Genomic DNA, 20925 nt, shown 5'->3' with positions numbered 1-20925 from the left:
AGGTTTTGTGGATGTAAAGGAGAACTATAGCAGCCGGGTGCTACAGGCAGAGACCAAATGAAAACCAATGAGGCTGGGAAAGGATACTCACTACATGTTGGATGAGTGGATCAAAGTTTGAGTCCTGTGACGTCTGGCAACATGCTGTGACCAGCAGATAAAGGCACTGGAGACCTGCAGTAATCAGGGACGGCATTTTGTCCAGTGACTTTGCTGTACAGCCTGGGAGGAAAAAGAAGCACACGGTAGGAAATAGCAGCACACTACAAAACCAGTATGTTCAGCACACTCTGCCGGTTCATTCCATCCAAGACAGAGCACAGAACAAGACCTGTAATTATTCCTCTGCCACTGTCACAGACTGTTTCCCTCATATCCCCTTCTTTTCACCTCAACTGTACCTACTCAAAACGGAAGGAGAAAGAAATGGCTTGGAGAAAGAGTCCTAAGTAGATTCCTAACAGGGATGAATGAGGTGCTAGAAATTCATCTGCAATGAGAAAAGTTGACATTGTATCTTCAAATATTTCTCACAGTGGTACTTGGAAAATGCACTGGCAGAACATAAGGGAATAGTTAGAAATTTTGCTGTAAGCGAGGGCCTGTCCCATTGCAGCAGGGAGAGCTCTGCTACTGGCCATGTCCCACTCTGCAGAGGGCTGTAGTAACATCATGGGCTCAGCTAGAGATTTCTGTATGTGTGTTGCCCTTGGCTAACAAGGGAAACAATAAGAGTGATGCCTCCTGGGAAAAATCCGTGTAATTTTGAGGTTTTAGTATACATCTCCATTAATTGCACTGAAGTTAACAAGTAAATAACCTAGAATCCAAGATTACTGACACACCAGAATATAATGGGGTGCCTGAAATAATAATCCAGAAAAAACAACTTTTTCCAGCTCATTAATACCTAAAGATCATTTGCTCATGCAGTAGATTGGATCATGAAATACGAAGGGAGAGACAAAACATGCATGGACCCTTGTAACAGGTGCTGACACATTCATGCAGCCAAAGGAAATAAAGGAAGCTGAAGAACATGTAAAAATATGAATTTTGCAATTAATATGCACTCTCTGATTAGTCCTAGCAAAGCATTTCCCTAGCTCCAGAATGGACAGCTAGTAGAGAGCTACAGGAAAAGGCAGAAGCCAAGCAGACTGTGAAAATCATTTTAAGAAAGAAAAACACTGAGAAAAGACTCATAACAATAGTAGTGAACAGCACCTGAGTGGATAAGATCAGCTTGATTAAAATAATAAGATTTTGTAAAATTGTGATCTTTTTTTATTAAGTTAATACAAACTCAGGCTTTGAAAGGCTGAGAATCACCAGGAAAAAGCAGAAAAATCAGCACCTCCTGAGGTGATAATGAGCATGGGCAGTGGCTGCCTATTGCCACCACATTGCGTACCAGAACTGGGGCTCCCTGGTAGACAGGGTGCTTCGCTTGACTTTCCTGCTCAAAAGAGCCCATGACAGAAATTTACAATCTGAACACGATCTGTGGTCTCACCTTGTGAATGGACAGACAACAGCAATGAGCTTATAGCCAAGCAATGTACTCGATGTCACTGAGGTGGGTTTTCAGCAGGGACTTGTCAGGGTTTCTCATCAAAGGTGGTTCTCAGAGACATTAATCTGCAGTGAGACTTTACCTGGATACTGACCTGGTTAAAAGATAGGAGACAAAAGTAGGAAGAAAATATTTGGTTGTCCAATACAGAGATGCCACCACCAGAGCTCCACAAGAACGTTGTGGTGTGGAAAAGGCAGTGATTAGTGCTACAACACTGTGGAAAACTTTAAATGATTGAGACTGACAAAAGCAAAGTCTGCCTGTGAAGGTCTGCATGGAGATCTCAGGGTACTGAGTCACTGTCATGAAATTCAGCACTGATAAGCGTAAGGTAGAAAGAAATGCTCCTGACATTATTAATTCTGTGATGAGCTTGCAATTGGCTACTACCACTCAGAAATGGGGTCTGAGGAAATGCCAACTGAACTCTGAGGAGCAATTAAAAAAGGAAAAATAATTTTAAGATATTCTAGGGCAACAGAGGGGAAAAAAAAAAACAACAGAAAACTCTGCTATCTAGACATTTGAAATGACCCAGTATGGCTGCTTTTATGCTCCTATATAGGAATAACCAGAAAGCAAGACATCTCACTGATTCAGAATATCTTCCTACCCCACCCCAAAATCCATTAAAAAAAAAAGACCGTTGCAGGCTTTTTTTATCCCATGTCTGTCAGAATTAGGGGAAGGAAAAAAAAAAAAGATAGGGGAAAGGAAGAGTCTCTTCAGTTTCCTGGGCATGTCCATCAGTATATCCGGCATTCTTCAAAAAAGAGTATTTTCCTATTTTGAAGACATCACCCACTTGTCATAACCTCAAGACTTCCATTCGTCTGGCTGATTCCAAGACCAAGATGGATCAAAATGGATCAAGAGGGAAACATTGCCAAGTTATAAGCTGTGACACAAACCCTTGAGATAGTGACATGACTTAATAATAGAAACACTAAGAAAATGAAGATTTCTGATAGTTTTGTGTATGAAGCATATGCTCACAGCACATGGTACGATAGCTTAATCCGTACAAGGAACTCGTATTTCATTTGTAAGGTGTTGATAAAACAGATACTAGAAAGGAAAAAAGGTCATTAAAGAAAGTTTATGGTGAGGTTAAACAGCACCTGCTACAGTTTTGCATGTATCTCTTGCACTATTCACAAACTTGCATTCATATTCAAATGTTGTGGGTCAGCCTCTATTTTCAAATAAACCCTTTGTGCAACTGGGTAGTTGAGACCAAATGCCCGGTTAATTGTATACATAAGAAACCATATAGAGGACAACCCATGAAAATGAACCGTGCTGCTACTCTGGCTTTGATAGTAAGTGAAAAGTCAAAAAAATCCCAAACCAGTATCTAGAAAGCCAGAATACCAGCAAACAAATATCAGATTGCAAATGGGAAAAATATTAATGTCCTTCTCAAGTAATGTGGCTGCTCCCCTTGCTCATTTAATGTCTCAGTGAAAAAAGAACTCCTGTAAATTTTTCAGCAAGCAATTTCTTTAGTATCTATGTACCTTCTGTTGGTAAAACTGAAGCTATGTGGACACATACATCATTTCTCATACACATTATCTCCTGGGAGAAAATAAGTATCTTTGACTTATAAAGCACCAGAGAGCTAAAGAAGCCCAAGTTTGCTACCATATATCTTTTTCTGAGCATTCAGGCTGAAAAAGGTTTAAAGTTAACTCTAAAGTGAAGAAGATTCTTAGAGGAATAGCAAGGTCTCACCCAGGACATAGGTGATCTACATGACTGCCTTTTTACTTTTTCTGTAAGTTTTTATTTTTCATAAATGTTGCAAAATGACACCCTCTCTTGCAAATCAACCCAGCACAATAGTTACTATGCCACACATTTTAGAAAAGAAAGAAGATACCCAGAGATATAATCTGGCTTACCTTCTCTGGTGATTCAAGTAGAAGATCATCTAATTAGATCCATCTTAACCATCCTCTGCTTTCTATTACAGTCCAGGCTGCTTTGATCTCTCTCAAAGGGAAGCCAAGATACAGGAACTTGTATAATTAGCTGAACATGTTATTATTGCCCAGAAAACAAGTTGCCTCTAGAGCCTGCACTCAGTTTTCAAGTGTGAGGATGACCAGAGATGCCACTGCAGAAAACCCACAAGGCATTTCAAGAGGAAACTTTTCCTGATACCATTCATCATTTAATACTCATTATTTCCCCCTGCACTGATCTAAATCCTTCAGCATTTTATCTACAGATTACTTTTTCAAGTGGACCAACTTGTTCTGCTGCTATTACACACCTGCTTTGTTCTGACAAAAGAGGGTGTGAGGACTGAAAGCAGTAAAATGATATTTTGTAGCTACAGCAAAATGTTTGTGGGCTTTGACTTAAACAACAAGGGAGGAAACCCCTAAAGTTTTCCTGCCTGAGCTGGAAGCATTCCTGCTGCGGGCTGGAGCTGGCAGGCATTAGGGACATGCATCGGTGCCCTTAGAGAAGCTGCACAGAGGTGCAGACCTACGGCTCTGATGGCTCTGTGGAAGGTGGGGAAGAGCAGGAAATTCCCAGAAACCAGGGAAAATGGATGTGTTATGTATGTTCCCGCCTTGAACTAAATCTGGAGCTGGAAACCCACTGCACAAACAGGGGACATCTGTCCCAATAGCAATGGGGTCCTTGTCCCTACAATGTTCGATCACAGCTGGTTTATCAATGGAGTTTGTTTCCACAGCAGTGAGTGTGAGGCAGTGACTCACTAAGCTCGTGCAATGTCTGTGGAAAAGCCTATAATTAAACTCATGTTGTGGGTGATGTTTTAAACAGTGATTAATTCAGGAGACAGGACTGTGGAAAGAACTTCTGTTCCCCCACAGACTAGAAACGGTCCCTGTGGAGATCCTGACTTCCAATAAGAAGGCAGTGGGGGGCAATAGCCTCGTGGGGTAGGCACATGTGCCCCAGGATCTCCAGAGCCACCATGCAGCATCTGAAGGCCAGGCGTGACACACCAGGGCATGCCAAAAAGGCACACGTCTCCGGGGGAGGCAACTGAGTCAAGCTGTAAATGCCACTCATTGTCACACCGCAGAAGGAAAACGGAAGCAAAAAAGTCAATAAGGTGCCTGATAAGGTGACATGCCTTTCCCACTTCTACACTAGTTCCCAAATTAAGGGTTTGTGACATAGGGGCTGATCCAGCAGTTACAATGGGGTCATGCTGCCAGCCGACATCGGCAATTTCAGGGAACAGGAGGGATAGCTGTCATGGCAACATTGGGCATAGTTTGGGTTGCTCTTGGTGTTACCTGTCTAGAGGAGTAGTAGTGATTGTTGTGTCACAGTGAGATTGGACCAGGTCTTCAATCTCTATCAACTGTCTGTGGTGAGTGTGCTGGTTGCTCCATTTCTAACAGCACTAAAACATGTCACAGCGTTTTGCCTTTTGCTGGATCTGAGTCACAAAAAACAAAATGTGTGTTTAGCAAGGATTGCCCTGCAGCCTTTGCAGGTGTCAGCATTTACTGAGGATGCTAAGGACATCACAATACGTGACTGTCAACTTCTCTTCAGTGAGCCAACTTGAGGTTGCGTTGTCCTTGGCAGCAACATTGCCTATTCCTCTTCCCTTTTTCTGCCAACCTGGTCACCTGTTGCTCCCCACAATGTGGTGAGCCAGCCCTCAGCCTGCCATTCTGCAGCAGTTTTAAGGTGATAAGTTGGCATGATTGATGCCTTCATTACCCTTAAAGCTTGCCCCCACTGTTGCAGTGCTATTGCTCTGGTTTATTGCCCACTCAAACTGGTTCAGGAATCTGAACAAACAGAAAACTGAGGCTACATCTACAGCACCAAACACAACCACCTCTCTCTCTGCAGACGGGTTTTATGGCTGGTGCCTTCCAGACTCTTCCCTGAGCCAATTTAACTCACTGTTCCTGCAGAAAATTAAACCAGCAACAAGGCTTCTATCTCGCTTTCCTCTGTGTGAGTCTAATCAGCTCAGAGAAGGGCCCAGGGAGTGCCAGGGCCAGAGCAAGGAGAGGAGTAGATATGTGGCCCCAAGCAGGGAAGGGGGAAGGAACAGAGGTGGGCAGGAAGGGCAGGAGGGTAAGGAGAAAGAGGACCTCTTCCCTTCTGCCCTGGCAAGCAGTTCAGCATGAGTCCGTGGTTTAAGCCTACAGAAACAACTGTGTCGTTTTCACCCAGAGTTGCACCCTTGGCCATCTTCTTACAAGTCTAGGTAAGCAGCAGTGCCAGCGCAGAGGATGAGGTGAAGAGGAGGGCAGGCTTGGCTTAGACTGAGTTAGCTGTGGTGGATCCACACCTTTCTCATCGGCAACCCTTTACTGGAAAACTGATCTGATTTAAACCCTCCTTACCCTCCTTTTTTTTGTTGTTGTTGTTGTTGCTATGGCTTTCAACAATTTTAACCAACAGCACCTTGGGGTGTGGGGATGGGAAAGAATGTCAGCGAGGGGAAAGGATTCTTTAAAAGAGGAATTTTGCTCAAGATGCTGTATCATCAAACTGCAGTCTAAAGGTATGAGAAGTCTTGGTTCATTTTGCAGGAGAACGTGAAAATTGCACAATATCAGAGCATTAGGTATGATTATTAGGTAATCAACTTGGTAGGTTAGCACAGGGGGACGTCCCGATCATCCTGCTGTTCTTTCCTGTATGCATTCGTCATGTACTGTTGTGTTACCAGAAGCTGTGAGCTTCCTGGATTTTAAAGCTTTAAAGTTTCAACCCCAGAATACTTTCAGTTTAAATATCTGGCACTTAGAGAGCCATCACAGGCTCAGGAAAGCAAGCAAAAGTGTGTTAGAGGATATCTGCTCTGAAGGAGGAGCACTCATACAAAACAAGGCAGAGTTACGCTCATCCTGTAATTCACTAGAAATGTGCTAATTCACTGGAAATGTGAATTATTTCCAGTATATATTTCATCTAGCATGAACACAATAGACCACGGTAATGTTCCCGCATAGCTGTAACCTGAGAGACACTGTTCAAAGCAAAAGTAAATGTGGAACCAACGTAGAAATGAAGTTAACAAGATACAGCCCTCTTGACTTCTTCATTCTAAGTCCTGGCTGTTAACACTTCAGTCCTATCTCTAGGATCTAACCTCAGCAATTTGTGTAACCAAATACTGTTGCCACCTGTATCCCAAACTCAGAAGAAGATGCAAAACCGCTCAAAAGCTGGATGCAACATGTCAGGTTCTTACACCATTTGCCATTCTTACTATTTTTGAGTCTGAGTTTTGCACAGTCAACCTCTCAGAGAGATGTGTTTTAGAAGGACAGAGTGATTCTGGAGCATATTGGAATTAATAGGCAAATTACTTTGAGATAAAAGGTTTGGGGGTGAATCTGGCAATGCCTGGGACTTCACTTATTCTCTCTCTCACATGACTTTATATAGTTTTGCCCACCTCAGTCTTGCAGAAAAGAATCTGGAGGGAATCCTAGCAAACTGCTACCTAACTCCACTCAGCATGATGTTTTTGAAAATAAATCTAATCTAATTCTGAAGTTTATTAACAAATATTTTTAATTTAAGACCTGGAGCATAATAGACGTACTCTACTTGATGCTGTTGATGCCTTGGCTGGAGTGCTGTGTCCGGATGTTGCTGTATTGGAGCGCACCCAAAGGACAGTCATGTGAATGCTAAGACATGAGCAGAGTACGACCTTGTGAACGAGTTGAAGGTTGTTTGGTTTAGAGAGAAGACAGGTAAGGACACAATAACAGTCTGTCACTTGTTAAAGGACTGACATAAATGTTCACAGCAATAGCCAGGTGAAGGATGATGTGAAATCACACAGTCTGAAGCAAAGATAAGTAAGTTGGTGATTATGGAATATGTGTAATTGTAAAGGTTAGAAGCACTGAATTAGGCTACACAGGACAGCTGCGAAGTTCCCTTCAGTGGAGGTTTTTAAGAACAGGCAGGAAAATTGCTGACATGGAAGAGAGCCCTTGATTCTGTCTTCATGTGAGTTTGTGGCAATGGAGCTACAGGTAGATTGTTTGTTGACCTCTTCCAACTACCTCTTTGTGTTTCTCTACACTGCTTCAATTTCTGTGCAATGAATGAGTTCAAAAGGTTCAGAGGAGACATGCAAGACCATGACTCTGTGTACTCAGAGCTGTGTTTGGACTTTGCTGCATCCATCTTAGACAAGTTCAGGAATTCCTTTCTGGACCTCTCCAGCACAACATTCCCACAGGTTTAAGCACAGAGGAAGTGAACTGTATCTACAGCCTTATTAAGGGTTTCCCCAAAACATTTCCAGAGAAGGGATGTGGTTTACACACATTTTCCATCCATGTTTATTACACTTTTCCTTCTTAACCTGTGACTTTAAATTCCTTTCATCTGTAAGCCTCCCTATGAATTGGTGATGAACTTTGTACATACTCAAAAAGTCTACAACGAAAATGAAAATAATTTAGTCCCAGCTGTCTGCAGATCAGGCTCAAATCGTACCATGACAAAGCAGAACTTCCTGCAAGAAGCAAATAACTATGTAAGACTCATATTTGCGAGGCACAGTAGCTGAAATACAAACTACTCAGCCAGATAATTGAGAGCATAGAAAATACTGCCCAGTTGAATGGCCAAATTATCATAGCCTTGAAGCACTCCTAATCCTCTGAGAGCAGCCAACAGAACTTTCTGTGAGCGTTTCAACATATCCTGGACAGCACCAGCCAGCCCTGGAGCATGGTCCTAGCCCTCCCAGGACAGTTCACTGTTGGATTTACTGCTTGTCAGTGGAGACCAGCAATCTGCTGGATCAGTGAGGGTATTCTGACATGAATAAGCATTAACTGCAATAGCTATTGGCTAAGCATTAGCTAAGGGAAGAAGAAAGGTGAGAAATATTTGGCAAGACAGTGGCACTGTCTTGGTTGCTGACTAGATGTATAGCTGACCAGCCTGGAAAGCTACCACACTAATGCTAGACCTCTGGCCTACCTCTCTCATGGGGCTAGGTAACAAAGTTCACCTGCACTTACAGCCTTTTCACTGTGTTAGGAGAGGAAAGGCCTGCTGAGAACCAGCTTTTCTTCAGAGTAGGTACCTCCATCTTTAGCTCATGGCTTCTATGGCCTTACTAGTGTAGCATGGTGCAGACACATCTGGGTTGTACCAGAGCTAGAAGTAGCATGTTGGCATGCTGTAAAATCAATCCCTGCAGGAGGGTTTGGTAGCTCCTGTCTGGTGGCCAGACTGCTTCTATAGACACTCTCACAGCCCCGTGGTTCATTACTTGGGTTCCCTAGCTCAGGTAACCTCTGTTAATCCAGTGGAACCTGGCTTATTCCATCTTATCCTCTGTCTGACTCCCAGATTTCCACTCTCTTGTCTCTTACAGGCAGACACATTTGATAGCCTTTCTTAGCCTGCCCGGACATGTCTTCATTCTAGAGTCTTTGGGGCAACATTTCTCATTTGATACCAGGCTTAATGATGAGAAGATTTCCTGTTTCTGGATGGATCTGAAGCACAGGGTCCATTCCCGCACTCCCCAAATGAGAATACACAGACATACTGGAGTGAGTTCAGCAAAGGGCCATGAAGATGATTAAGGGGCTGAAGCATCTGTCATACCAGGAGAGACTGAGAGAGCTGGGACTGTTTAGCCTGGAAAAGGAAAGGCACAGGGGGATCTTGTCAATGTCTATAAATAACTGATCAGGGAACTAAAGAAGCACCAACCCTGGTGTGGATTCTTTGGTGAGGGATTATGAATGCAGAAGTGTAAGTTGAAAGCAGCATTTCTGTGTTAGAATACACAGTTATCCACCCTCATGCAGCCATCCCAGATAGAGATTTTACTGCTGTTGGCTGAAACTTTTCCATATTCTGTGTCTGGGAACGTGGCCCCTCTTACGCAGAAGCAGAGATGGACACACCTTTGGCGTTAACGGGAAGAGGATAACAAGCAACTGTGTAGCTGCAACATGTCTTCAACCTGCAGAATTCTTTGGGATGTGAATATGAGTCCATAGCCTAAGACCTCAGCCCTCTCCTAGGGCTGTAAGAGACATCCTGGGTCACTGAGGCTACGACCTCTCTGTGTCATCAGCCTCCTATATTCATTCTGTTTTAGAGCTTAGCCAAGCCTCATTTTTAAAGCAGTTAATGGTGTGTTTTTACAGCTTTGTTCACACTGAGAGATCATTCCCCAATGTCTCTAATGAGTACTGGTTGCTTAATGCCACAAGCAGATTTGCAGCTGGTTGGATCCACGGCTCCTCTAGCCCAGCCACTTAAGCAAAGCGGGCTGCAGCAGGCGCCCTGGGGAAGCGTTTTCCAAAAGCAAAGTAAGCTTGTAGCAGCATGTCTTCAGAATGTTCTTTCCACCTCTGGCTGTCAGAGGTACAGGGACCCCTGGAGGCAGAGGCAAGACCTTGGTGTTTAATAGCCCTTCACAGCCCATTAAGCTTACACAAGGTGGATGAAGTAAACTAAAAGAAAACCTGGGAGAGTGTCAAACATCTCTAAATGTCCAGGAGCAAGGAGGTCTAAATGTCCTTTGCTTGCTTTGAGCCTGCCACTCATTAGGGTCAGGTCTGGTCCTTAATTACCAAGCTGGATGGCTTATTTCCTCCATGGCCTCATAGCTGCACACGTTATTTTTAAAATTGCCCATCAGTTGCCTAGGCTGAAGAGTCCTCTGTCATTCTAGCACCGCAGTCATCCCACCTCTTTGGTACTTGTTCTGCTCTGCACGTTTCCAGCTGGGCTGTGCCTTTTTTGAACTTAATTAAAGTCAGTTGTCCCAATGCCAGCATTTTCCCGTGTCTTAAATAGCTTTGCCTCCCTTTAGGCATTTTGGATGCAATGCCTATGGTGCCATGAGACCTGTGGAGGTGAAGTATGCATGGAGAGAGGAGCCAGGAGCTGCTATAGATTAAAAGGTGTGAAGGGAGCAGGTGTGTCTGCCACAAGACAGTCTAGCTCCATGGCTGCCCAAGTAGCTTATATCAGCTGAGCCCTATTTTACCCATTTCAAACAGCCACCGAGTGTTTTTTTTGAGAGGCTTGATCTCTGGGGATAAAGTCCTTGTTTTCAGTGACCATCCAGTTTGTTCTTCCTCAGTCACAAAAGAAGAGATTTCCCTTCTGTGCATAAAACATGACCTTTGGGTAGTGCGTAATAATTTGGATGATCAGACAATGTTTGTTTCAGACATAAAACACACAATGACTTTAAGAAACACACACCCAGGCACAACAATATTTCATGAGAGAGTTGGCTAAAAGGGAAAGGGGGGACAGGGGAAGTTTCACTGACCTTAGATAACACATCTGAATGCGAACAAAAATAAAATAAACACAAATTAATCAAGGACTCCAAATTGAACATTTTAGTGATAAGCATTCAAACAGGCAATAAACAGGCTGTGAGATATTTTCTCTGTTGTGTTTAAGGAACTGTGCTATGCCAGCTTGGTGCCTAGCATGGTGCAGGGGGCTGAGCTAGCTGGTATGCTAAGGGGTCTGTAGGAGTTGAGCTGAGGTTTCGTTTTCAGGGGCACTGTGGGGGCAATTTTTATTTTTTGTGAGTTAGTTGTGTGCAAACACATGTCATGGCACTCATAAGTGAAGGGATTAATGTTCCCCATGTCATGTGGCACATTAGAATGCCAGGCTGAAAATAGTGGTAGCAGAAACCAAAGTAAGGAAGGCATTTAAATCAGCACTTCACTGGGAAAAAGAAACATTGCCCAATTCTTCCCTGCTTCCTGGCATTTCTTCCTCACTTCTGCTCAGGAGGTTTTGCCCAATGCCAATTAAAGGCTCCTGCTTCACCTTTGTGTTGGAGTTTTGTAGAAGGACCAAAGAAGAAAATAAAAAAGAAAATGTGAAACAATGGCTTCCACTCTGCTATTTCAGCTCTTTGCACGTAGCTGAGTGCCATATAATTTGAAAGGCTGTGGAAAAGCACACACAAGCATGCATTCACTCAACTCTGATGTCTGGGATCAGAGCAGGGACGGAGCCATGAACCTTCTCTTCCCTCTCCTCATCCTTCTGGAGCATCTGCAGTTATTAGCATCAGGCCTATCTCACAGCTAGTATCAACGAAACAAGACATTTGGAGCTCAGCTGTTTGTGGGTACAGGGAAGGTGGAACTCTCCATCTACTCACTACTAAATTGATATAGTGAAGAATGAAGTCTAACAACACCCGTTGAAGTGGAATTTCCATGGGCTTCAATGACTTTTGGATTAGGTCCCTAAGTCAGGCCAGCCACAGGTTACTTCTATAGGCCAAAGTACTAGAAAGTCTGATGACTGCACACTTCCTGCTTGTTTTTGTTTTATTAACCTCTCGATTTTTTTCCTGTTATTGCTGCAAGCACAGCTGGCTGTATAGGAAGCTACTGCAAGTTGAGTAGGTGTCAGCCATTTGGCATGTCTATAATCCTGCTCTGCACAGCAGGAGTTTCCTGCCTGAGGGCCTGGCCTGTCACACCTAGCAACAAAAATGTAGAAGTTCAGAATAGCATCCACCTTTTGCACAAAGAATCATATAAATGAAGGAAATCTCCTAGATCGGTGAAGGCAGGTGTCTATTGCCCATATGTCATAATTCTTTTCTGTAATGGTCAAGCCCGAGAGAAAAAATAATTTTAACATTTTGTTTCACTGATCTCATTTCCAACCCTACTATTTTTCTACTGGTCTGTCATCCACAGCACAGGATAACTCAGAAATGCTAAACAGTGCTAGTATCTAACTTATTTGAAGGCTACACTTGCCTAAAATATTTTCAAAATCACCAGACGCCTTCCATTAGTTGTGAGATCAAGACAGAGTATCATCAACACAGATGGGACTAGTTTATCTTACTAATGTTCAGAACACTTTAAGGAATATGAGATTTCAGACAGGTGCTTGGCCTTGTTCACAATGACGTCACACTTTAGATTTAGACCAAGGATGGGCAAGCCTTGTGAACCCCTATGTTGTATGTTGGGCTCACATGGTGCAAAAACATGCCAATGCAGACATCTTGCACCTGACAGCAGGTTTGCTCATGAGACCCAACACTGAGCTGGGTAGAGGAGTGGCATTTCTCAGGCCCCAGAGTGCCTTTGGAGAGCTTAAACAAACACCTGCCATGAGATGTAGGGTCAGAGTAGATGACCTGCTGAGGTCTCTTTCTGGGAGACCTAGTCAATAGTTAGCCTGTTCCCTGTCTCAGCCAATGACAAGATTCACAGAAATGATTCAATGGACAGTATGGGCCAGGGGCTGTTCCCAGCCAGCCGCACAGCCTAGGCTGCCTTCTAACAGAGGGAAAAGGAGAGTTCAATATGGAGGTGAGCTGTGCCCTGACAGATGGCCTCAGGGTTAGGGAACAACTTCAGTCTTTCACACTGCACTGCTGCTGTTGCACGTGTTTTTCCTAATCTTAGCATGCTGTAAGGTAAAATGCACGTTTTGAGATTAGGAATATTCTTTAGCTTCTCTGCCCTCAGTGAGACGAGGTTGGTGCCTAATTTTGGTGGCATCTCCCATGGCAAATCTTCAGAAGCACCTGCGTTTCCCTTTGCTGACTGTACAGGCAATCTTTTACTTCAGTAGGAATCTCCTCTGCTTCAACACCCTCAAAAGCATCTGCACTTACATTCGGGCCACAGGAAGCCTCCCTTAACTGCTGTCAGATGGTTGTGTCACAGAATCACAGACCGGTGGGGGTTGGAAGGCACCTCTGGAGATCATCTCATCCAACCCCCCTGCTGGAGCAGGCACACCCAGAGCAGGGGGCACAGGGCCGCGTCCAGGTGGGGTGTGAATGTCTCCAGGGAAGGGACCCCACAGCCTCCCTGGGCAGCCGGTGCCCCTGCTCTGGCACCCGCACAGGGAAGGTGTTTGTCCTCATGTTCAGGTGGAACTTCCCGTGTTCCAGCTTGTGCCCGTTGCCCCTTGTCCTGTCATTAGGCACTATTGAAAAAAGCCTAGTCCCTTCATCCTGACACCCACCCTTTAGATATTTATAGGTATTTATGAAATACCCCCTCAGTCTTCTCTTGTCCAGGCTGAACAAACCCAGGTCTCTCAGCCTTGCCTCATAAGGGAGATGCTCCAGTCCCCTGATCATCTTGGTAGCTCTCCCCTAGACTGGTCTTTGCCAGGTTTAGTACTATGATGCTGAAACAGTGCTGGAGCTACTGTTGCAAGGTTAGCCAGAAATAAGGCATTTAGGGAACGAGCAGGCAGCTTTTGAGGCAGATTTGCATGAATTGCATAAAGCACCTCCATTGTGAGGACAGGCTGAGAGAGTTGGGGTTGTTTATCCTAGAAAAGAGAGGGCTCTGGGGAGATCTTATAGAAGCCTTCCAGTACTTAAAGAAGGCCTACAGGAATGATGGAGAGTCACTCTTTATCAGGGTGTGTAGTGATAGAATGAGGGGTAATGGTTTTAAACTGAAAGAAGGTAGATTTAGATTAGATATTAGGAAGAAATTCTTCACTGTGAGGGTGGTGAGGCACTGGAACAGGTTGCCCAGAGGGGTGGCAGATAGTCCATCACTGGAAGTGTTCAAGGCCAGGTTGGGCAGGGCTCTGAACAACCTGGTCTAATAGAAGGTGTCCCTGCCCATGGCAGGGGCGTTGGAACAAGGTGATATTTATGATCTCTTCCAACCCAAACCATTGTGTGACTCCATGATTCTAACACCCTGTGTGTCATTACTGAGAAAAGGGCCAGTGGTTATGAATGACAATAGGACTTTTTAAGCTGTAGGCTTGAAACAGAACGGACAGTGAGAGGAAGGAAGTGTCATCAGTCCTGTTTTACAGCCGCAGAGACTTGAGGCGTGCATAGGCTCATCCGGGAGCTCAGCCACAGGATGAGTCGACCCAGACTTTAGGGACCCTATGCAGGAATTCAAAGAATTTCTCCCTCAAGAAGGAAGAGTAAAACAATTTCAGGAGCAAGGGGCATGCTGTGAACAGCCTGTCATAAGGCACGTAGGGACAGCTTTGGAATGAAGATGGCTTTTACACGCTCAGACCGATGGTTGTCAAAGGCCAAGCCTGTGGTTACAGGAGTGAGCCAAAGCAGGAACTCTAGCAGAACTTTACCTCGGTGCATGAACAATTGGGGGAAGCTCTGCTGTTTTGAGGAATTTCCGAGGACAGTAAATTACATACTAGATCACAGATCTATTTTGTTTTTGGGGAAGGCATTTGGAAATTAATGTTTCATATTAAGATTTAAATGGGGAATACATACAGTTCTGCTACGCACGGGCATCCTTGAACCTGGCCTGCCACATTTTCTGTCCTGTTGAGGTGAGTTGAAGTAAAGCCTGGGTTCACAGCAGCCAACCATGTAAGCAGAGCCTTGCTAACACTGTGCTTCAGTTCTCTGCTGCCAGAAAAGGATGATATTACCTGTCCCTAGTTCACAGGGTGTCTAGAGAACCTGGGGCAGGAATAACCCATGAGTGCTTGCACTAACAGCCTGATAAAGCAAGAGCTGTAGAAATACCTAGAAGGCAAAAGAGACACAGCTCCCCTTTCAGCCAGAAGAAAGGATTTCAATGACAGGAGTGGTCCATTTTAGGTGATCTCTGAGTTCTTCCTAAAACAAATATTACTTTGTGTAAATCAGCTGATTGAGATGACACAAGGGAGTTAAAGTTTTTTTCTGGGCTGGGGAAAAACTTTTATTTATTCAAGAGTGGTCCATTAAAAGGTGTCTAAAAGGTGGGCTAGATATCCTATTGTGGTGGGCTGACCCTGGCCTGCAGCTAAGCCACTTGCTTATTCCCCACCTGCCAGTGGGATGGGGAAGAGAATAGGAAGAGAAAAAAGTGAGAAAACTAGTGAGTTGAGATAAATACAGGTTAATAAGGAAAAGAAAGAGGAAAGAAAAAATATGTGATGTGAAGGTGATCACTCATCCCACAAGCAGACAGGTGCCCAGCAAGTCTCCAAGCAATGCCCACCATGGAAGTCAAGCCTGCTTCCAACACCTGTTTTTTATTGCTGAATATGACGTTATATGGTTTGAAATATCTCTTTTGTGAATTTGGGTCAGCTTTCCCAGCTGTATCCCCTCCCAACCCCCAGCACACTCACTACAGAGGCAGAGCAGGAAAGAGAGAAAGCTTTGATTCTATGTAAGCAGTGCCGAGCAACAGCCAAAACACTGGTGTGCTATGAACACTCTTTTAGCCACAAATCGAAAGCACAGCACCCTATGGGCTGTTATGAAGAAACCTAACTCCATCCCAGCCAGACCCAGCACTCCCATCTTCTTTGGCTTGCTCAGATGGGAGTTCTGATGGAGACGGGAGGACTTTGGGCAGAATTCATTACAGGCTTCCACAGGGATAAACTGAAATTTGGAGAGAAGATATGGGCTGGGTGCAGAAATGACGGATTAAGTTTACAACATCCATGCCATGTCACAGGATGGTTGTCAGAGTGAAACCTCTCTTACAGGACAGGACCAGGAGCAGACAAGCCCTTAGAATAGGCTGCAAATACAGTAAAAAATAACATGCAAATATAGTACTGTAATTACTAGACAACCTGCCACAGTGGGTTACCTGCTCTGCAGGAGCTGTTCTTCTCTGCAAAAAATGTGTCATTCCTGTGAATGATCCAGTGGATCATTCCTCCATCAGAGAGAAACAAGCCATTGCAAAGCATCTTTTGCAAGCTCTTTCCCATGCTCCCTGTTCCTGCACACTCACCTTGTGCCGTGCATCTCACCCACTTCCCTAATACAACCCGTCCAGCCCACTGTAGGGCCACCACCACAGCCCTCCAGCTTCTGCCTTTGCCCAGGGCTGGCCCAGTCCTTACTCAGGATGCTGCCAAGCACAGATAAGGGGGACAAGCTGCAGCTTCATTACCACACACAGCAGGTGCTGGATCAGAGTAGCTGATGGGTGGTAACTGCCAATAGACATGCTGAGCAACATGCAAGATCATTTAAGAAATAAACTCTGCATAGCCATGCAGCTACAGTGAATCAGCTCACGAACCACAGTTGACCCCCTCTTTGAGTTGACAATCCTAACAAACTGTTTCATGGAAAACTGGAAAATGGTTTGCTGAAAGGAGTTTTGTCCTACTGTAGCTTCATCCCATTTGGTCTTAAAAAGCCATTATTCTTAGGCTAAGATTAATACCAGCAGCAAATCATTTCAGTTTCAAGTGCAAGTGCATTTCAGTTACAGTGTGCAAATATAGCCCCAAAACTAATGATGCCCTCATGGACGATGCAATTCACATCCATGCTTGCCTATTGTAAACCCTCATTTCTTTTGGCAAAATGTTAATCGCAGCCATGAACAGCGGCAGCAGCAGGAAGGCTTTCTTGATCAAGATGAATGGGTTAAAAAAGGACCTCTAGTAAAGGCTGCACTGGTCTTTTGTATTTTAACAATGACAGGAAGCTCTGCCTAGTTTGAGGAATTTCCCACGTCTCCAATTCAGACTTTGAAAAACTGCTTTATTAAGCCTGTCTAAGAGGTGTTAAAAAAATAAAAATAATCAAGGAGATTAGGACAAAGATAGGACAAAGATTAGGACAAGAGCCTACGCATGTTCTGTTTGTTTGTTTTTTAAACCTGGATCACCGGAGGCAAACTCAGAGGAGTCCAGGGAAGTTAAATAATGCCAAATGCCAACTACTCATGCTCGGTTCCTGCTGAGCTGGCTGAGCCATTACTGAATTCGGTCAAGTGTCACTGCTATGCAGATGCTAAAGATTTGCCCCTAAATTTCCTTATGTATCACTTCATTCTGCAATATTGCCAGACATCACAAGTCAGGTTGACAGAAATAGATGAAGAATTTTCTAGGTGAGAGGAAGCTCTATGGGTTGAAAAATGGCATTTTCACCTTGCAACAGCAAGTGATGGAGCAAGGAGAAATGGAGCGTCAGGCTTTCAAATTCTCAATGTCCTTTCCCTTGCTGCTCTCTTGCCTGTTACAAGCTCATTGTCTCCCATAAAACTTGTTACTGAAAGTGAGAGTTACAGCATTCAAACAATTACACCTTTCTCCCCCAAATCTGAAAGCTCCTAATGCATGTAGGTGAGCATCACTTTCTCGTTGATGGGGAGAGAGAAACAAGGTTGTACAAGGTCACACCACAGCTGTGTTTTTTTCTGAATCACGATCATTTAAGCAACCAGTGGATTCTGCTGCCCCAGAGGTGTTTGGATGGAGCAGGACTTTTGGGGTTATAGACAACAATGGAGGTGAAAGCATCAGAAAGCACCTCTGCATCCCCCCTGACACTGAGCACTGGCAACAGCACTCCAGCGCTCGAGCATGACACCATAAAACTGGCTTTCATTTAAGCAGCTCAAAACACAGGCAGAAAAGAATGAAAACAAGATAAAAGTGACACTCAAAGACAGTACGCAGCAGTGTCTCAGCCTGTGGCCACGGGTTCCCCAAGTCCCTCATCCCTGTCAGCAAGCATCACTTAATATGAAACTGAAGGGATGTGCAGGAGATTGCTCTTAAAGAAACAAAACCACCATTTTATACAGCTGACAAAAACACAGTGCCTGTTATCTGCATTGCAAATCCCAGCCACTGTAAGCATATAACAAAGTGAACAAAATCCAAGAGCTATAGCAGTCAGTCTGGTTTTTTTCTGAAACTATGTAGCATGCCTTGGGAGGTAGTACACGCAGTCCAGATTAGCACAGTGTTTCCTTGCACAACTCTACCTCTGCAGCCCCAAGCTTAAACTAGATTAATCACAGCCTCTATTAAAATTCACTAGCCAAACTAACAGACAGTAGCACTTTGTCAGAAGCTGGAATGGCTTAATTCATACCCTGAAAAGCCAAAATCATCCTCCAGAAAAGTGTCAACTAATCACCACAAGATGAAACATGCTCTGATCACACTTCCCACAGTAGAAAACTGCAGCAAGTTTACCGGTCATGCAAAGCTTACACTGCAATCCAGCGCTGAAAATTCCTTCAAGCTGCCTTCACCTGCCCGAAACAGTTAAACCACACAAGGATACTGGTGCTAAATTTTACACACATCATCCGTACCTGTAGGACAACAAGTGCTGGTCGTGTCTGAGTCTTTTCCAAACTTGTCCTCCAGTGCTGAGAAGGAAACGTCCCATCCAAGTGTCAACTCCTGCCTCGGTCTCTGCCCTTTGTTCTGCCGAGAGCTCGGGACACACCTGCTTTTCCGTGTGTGCTGTTGGTTGTTGGGCTCAGGGTTAGTTTTTTGGTTTGCTTTTCTTTTTGGGACAGATTAAACAGCCTGTGAGCAATATCTCAATAAGAGAGAGAGAGAGAACCTTTTGGCTTGTGGTGATTTAATCAAGCAAACCTTGTGACCTCCCTTTCCTGCCATCAGTGGGAACCGATCCCTTCTCTACCAGCGCGGGGTGGAGTTGCAGCTAAAAAACACAATCCTGAAAACGCTATGCTGGATGGGCAGGGCAGAGCTTCCTTCTCTGTTTGTTGTGTCAGAGAACACGCTGAATCCTGCTGGTCCAAATCTCGGAGGTGACCTCTGTCCAGGAAGGAACCTGGGAAATGTTTTCTAAGCGCTTTCCTGCCACGAGGGGGAAAGTGAAGGCAAGGGACGCTTGGGTCGGGGTGCTCACAGAGCTGCTGGATAGTGTAATTTCAAGATGAGGAAAACAGGTTTTTGGTCATCAGGGGTGTGGAAGTATAAGAAATTACTTTTTTTTTTCCCAGATGTGAACTGTTCTAAGAGCTTCATTTGTCACTATACACAGTGATCTGGAGCCTAAACTGTGCAGGTGCTTCTCAGACTTTCAGCTATGGTGCCTTTCATGCTAAGAGGTGCTGAGATGCTCTGCAAATTAATATAGGAGAGCCTTTCCACATGGAGTTCCTGTTCAGCAGCACCCCAGTGAGGCAGCTGTGGCACAAGGGCTCCTTGTCAAGGTGCAGAAGAAATGCGGGCAGGGTCATGCATCCAGGACAGCTACCCCTGGAATAACTCCCAAGCTGTGCTGTGCAGGTCTTGCTGCCTCACACTGGGGCTCCCAGAGGGGGATTTTTATGCACTAACCAAATGACTACACCCAAGAAGTTGGGGATAATTTCCCAGGGCTCAGTCCTGGTGCAGAGGTTGTGCTGGTAAAATGAAGGACACGATAATGACTACCCTGCTTTTACCTCTCCTGGCTTTGCGCCATCTCTGACGCTCTTGCCAGATAACACACTGCAGCACCATGGCCCAACATCAATGCATCAGACGGCACAGGGCCCATGCCATCCATCTGTGATATTACTTTCTGGAGGACTCAGCTTCTCCTTCTTGACTATAGAAGTAGCCGAGGACAGCTAGCTTCTCTATGCTTAAGGGTCTGAGTGGGGTGACTCTGGACCATTTTTCAGAGGCTGTCTTGAGATGGAAAATTGTATGTAAGACTCCAGTCTCTACAGGCAATAGCATCCTTCCTTCTGGACACAACAAGAATTTATTTTAGTATCTCGGCGTCTCCACACAGAATCACTTTGTAGTTACTCTATCGTGATCCAGTTCATACTGTAAAAGCAAAAATGAACATTGGAATGCTTTGCTGCTGAATACACCTCACCCACATGCTCACTGATACACACTCTTTTTTGCACAGAGAGGGAGAGAACGAGACAGAGAGGGAGCTGTATACCACATCTTTATGTTCTTTCAATTAATGAGGGTGATCTGTACTTGTTTATATTTAACAGCAACCTCTATATCTAACAGCAGTCACTTCATTTCAGTGGGCTTTTCAGTTTCATTTCCTTTTGCCTGGCTAGAGCTGGAAGTTTTGTTCCCATTTATCTCCTTCTGCCAGCTGAGTGAAATAAGATGATTGGGACATCTAGGAAAGAAAATGCTGCTGAGATACTTCAATTAGAGTGACAGAATATTATTTATTTAAAGTAGAACACCTAAGTGATTATTTTTATAAGTATATAGAAAGTGCCAGTGGTATGTTTATTGTTCATTCTTGTTTTCATGACTTTTATTCCTATCTATATTGTGGTTTGCTGGTGGGTTTGGTGTTGGGTAGAAAATAGTTTCCACCCCCACAGTAGTTTCCAAGGTTTCAGAACTGTTCCTGTTCAACACTGAGATAAGTTTAAAATCTTCAGGAAAGCCTGGTGCAGATTTTACTGTCACATCTGGGAACTGGTGAGAAATGGGTACTCTAGAGAACGGTTAGATAAATATCTAAAACAGTTCAGAGGAAAGTATCTAAATTGGCTCAGACTAGAAATGCTTATTCTCTCTGTTGACTAACAGGAGCCTCGAAGACTAGCTCAGGAACAGGCATCTACATTGCTGACATTTCAGGAAAGTGA

At 44.3% G+C, this 20925-nt stretch overlaps 1 protein-coding gene across 3 annotated transcripts in view; it reads right to left on the bottom strand.

Annotated features, from left to right (window-relative positions):
* The window catches only part of ADGRF5 (adhesion G protein-coupled receptor F5), a 48025-nt gene extending 29041 nt beyond the window's left edge, over window positions 1-18984 (bottom strand). The window contains exons 1-4 of one of the 3 annotated variants that reach the window (XM_064448171.1): window positions 18640-18709; window positions 3487-3577; window positions 1517-1670; window positions 92-222 (exon numbers count right to left, since the gene is read on the bottom strand). In XM_064448171.1, coding sequence (XP_064304241.1) covers window positions 92-196 — 105 coding nt within the window. In that variant the 5' untranslated portion in view covers window positions 197-222; window positions 1517-1670; window positions 3487-3577; window positions 18640-18709. Of the gene's footprint in view, window positions 1-91; window positions 223-1516; window positions 1671-3486; window positions 3578-18639 lie in introns of all 3 variants that reach the window. The other 2 variants (XM_064448170.1, XM_064448172.1) reach the window with 2 other exon arrangements.
* Window positions 18985-20925: the final 1941 nt, after the last annotated feature.

Source organism: Phalacrocorax carbo, chromosome 3 (assembly GCF_963921805.1).
Source record: "Phalacrocorax carbo chromosome 3, bPhaCar2.1, whole genome shotgun sequence".
Taxonomy (NCBI): Eukaryota; Metazoa; Chordata; class Aves; order Suliformes; family Phalacrocoracidae; genus Phalacrocorax; species Phalacrocorax carbo.
This window is presented reverse-complemented; position numbering and strand designations above follow the sequence as displayed.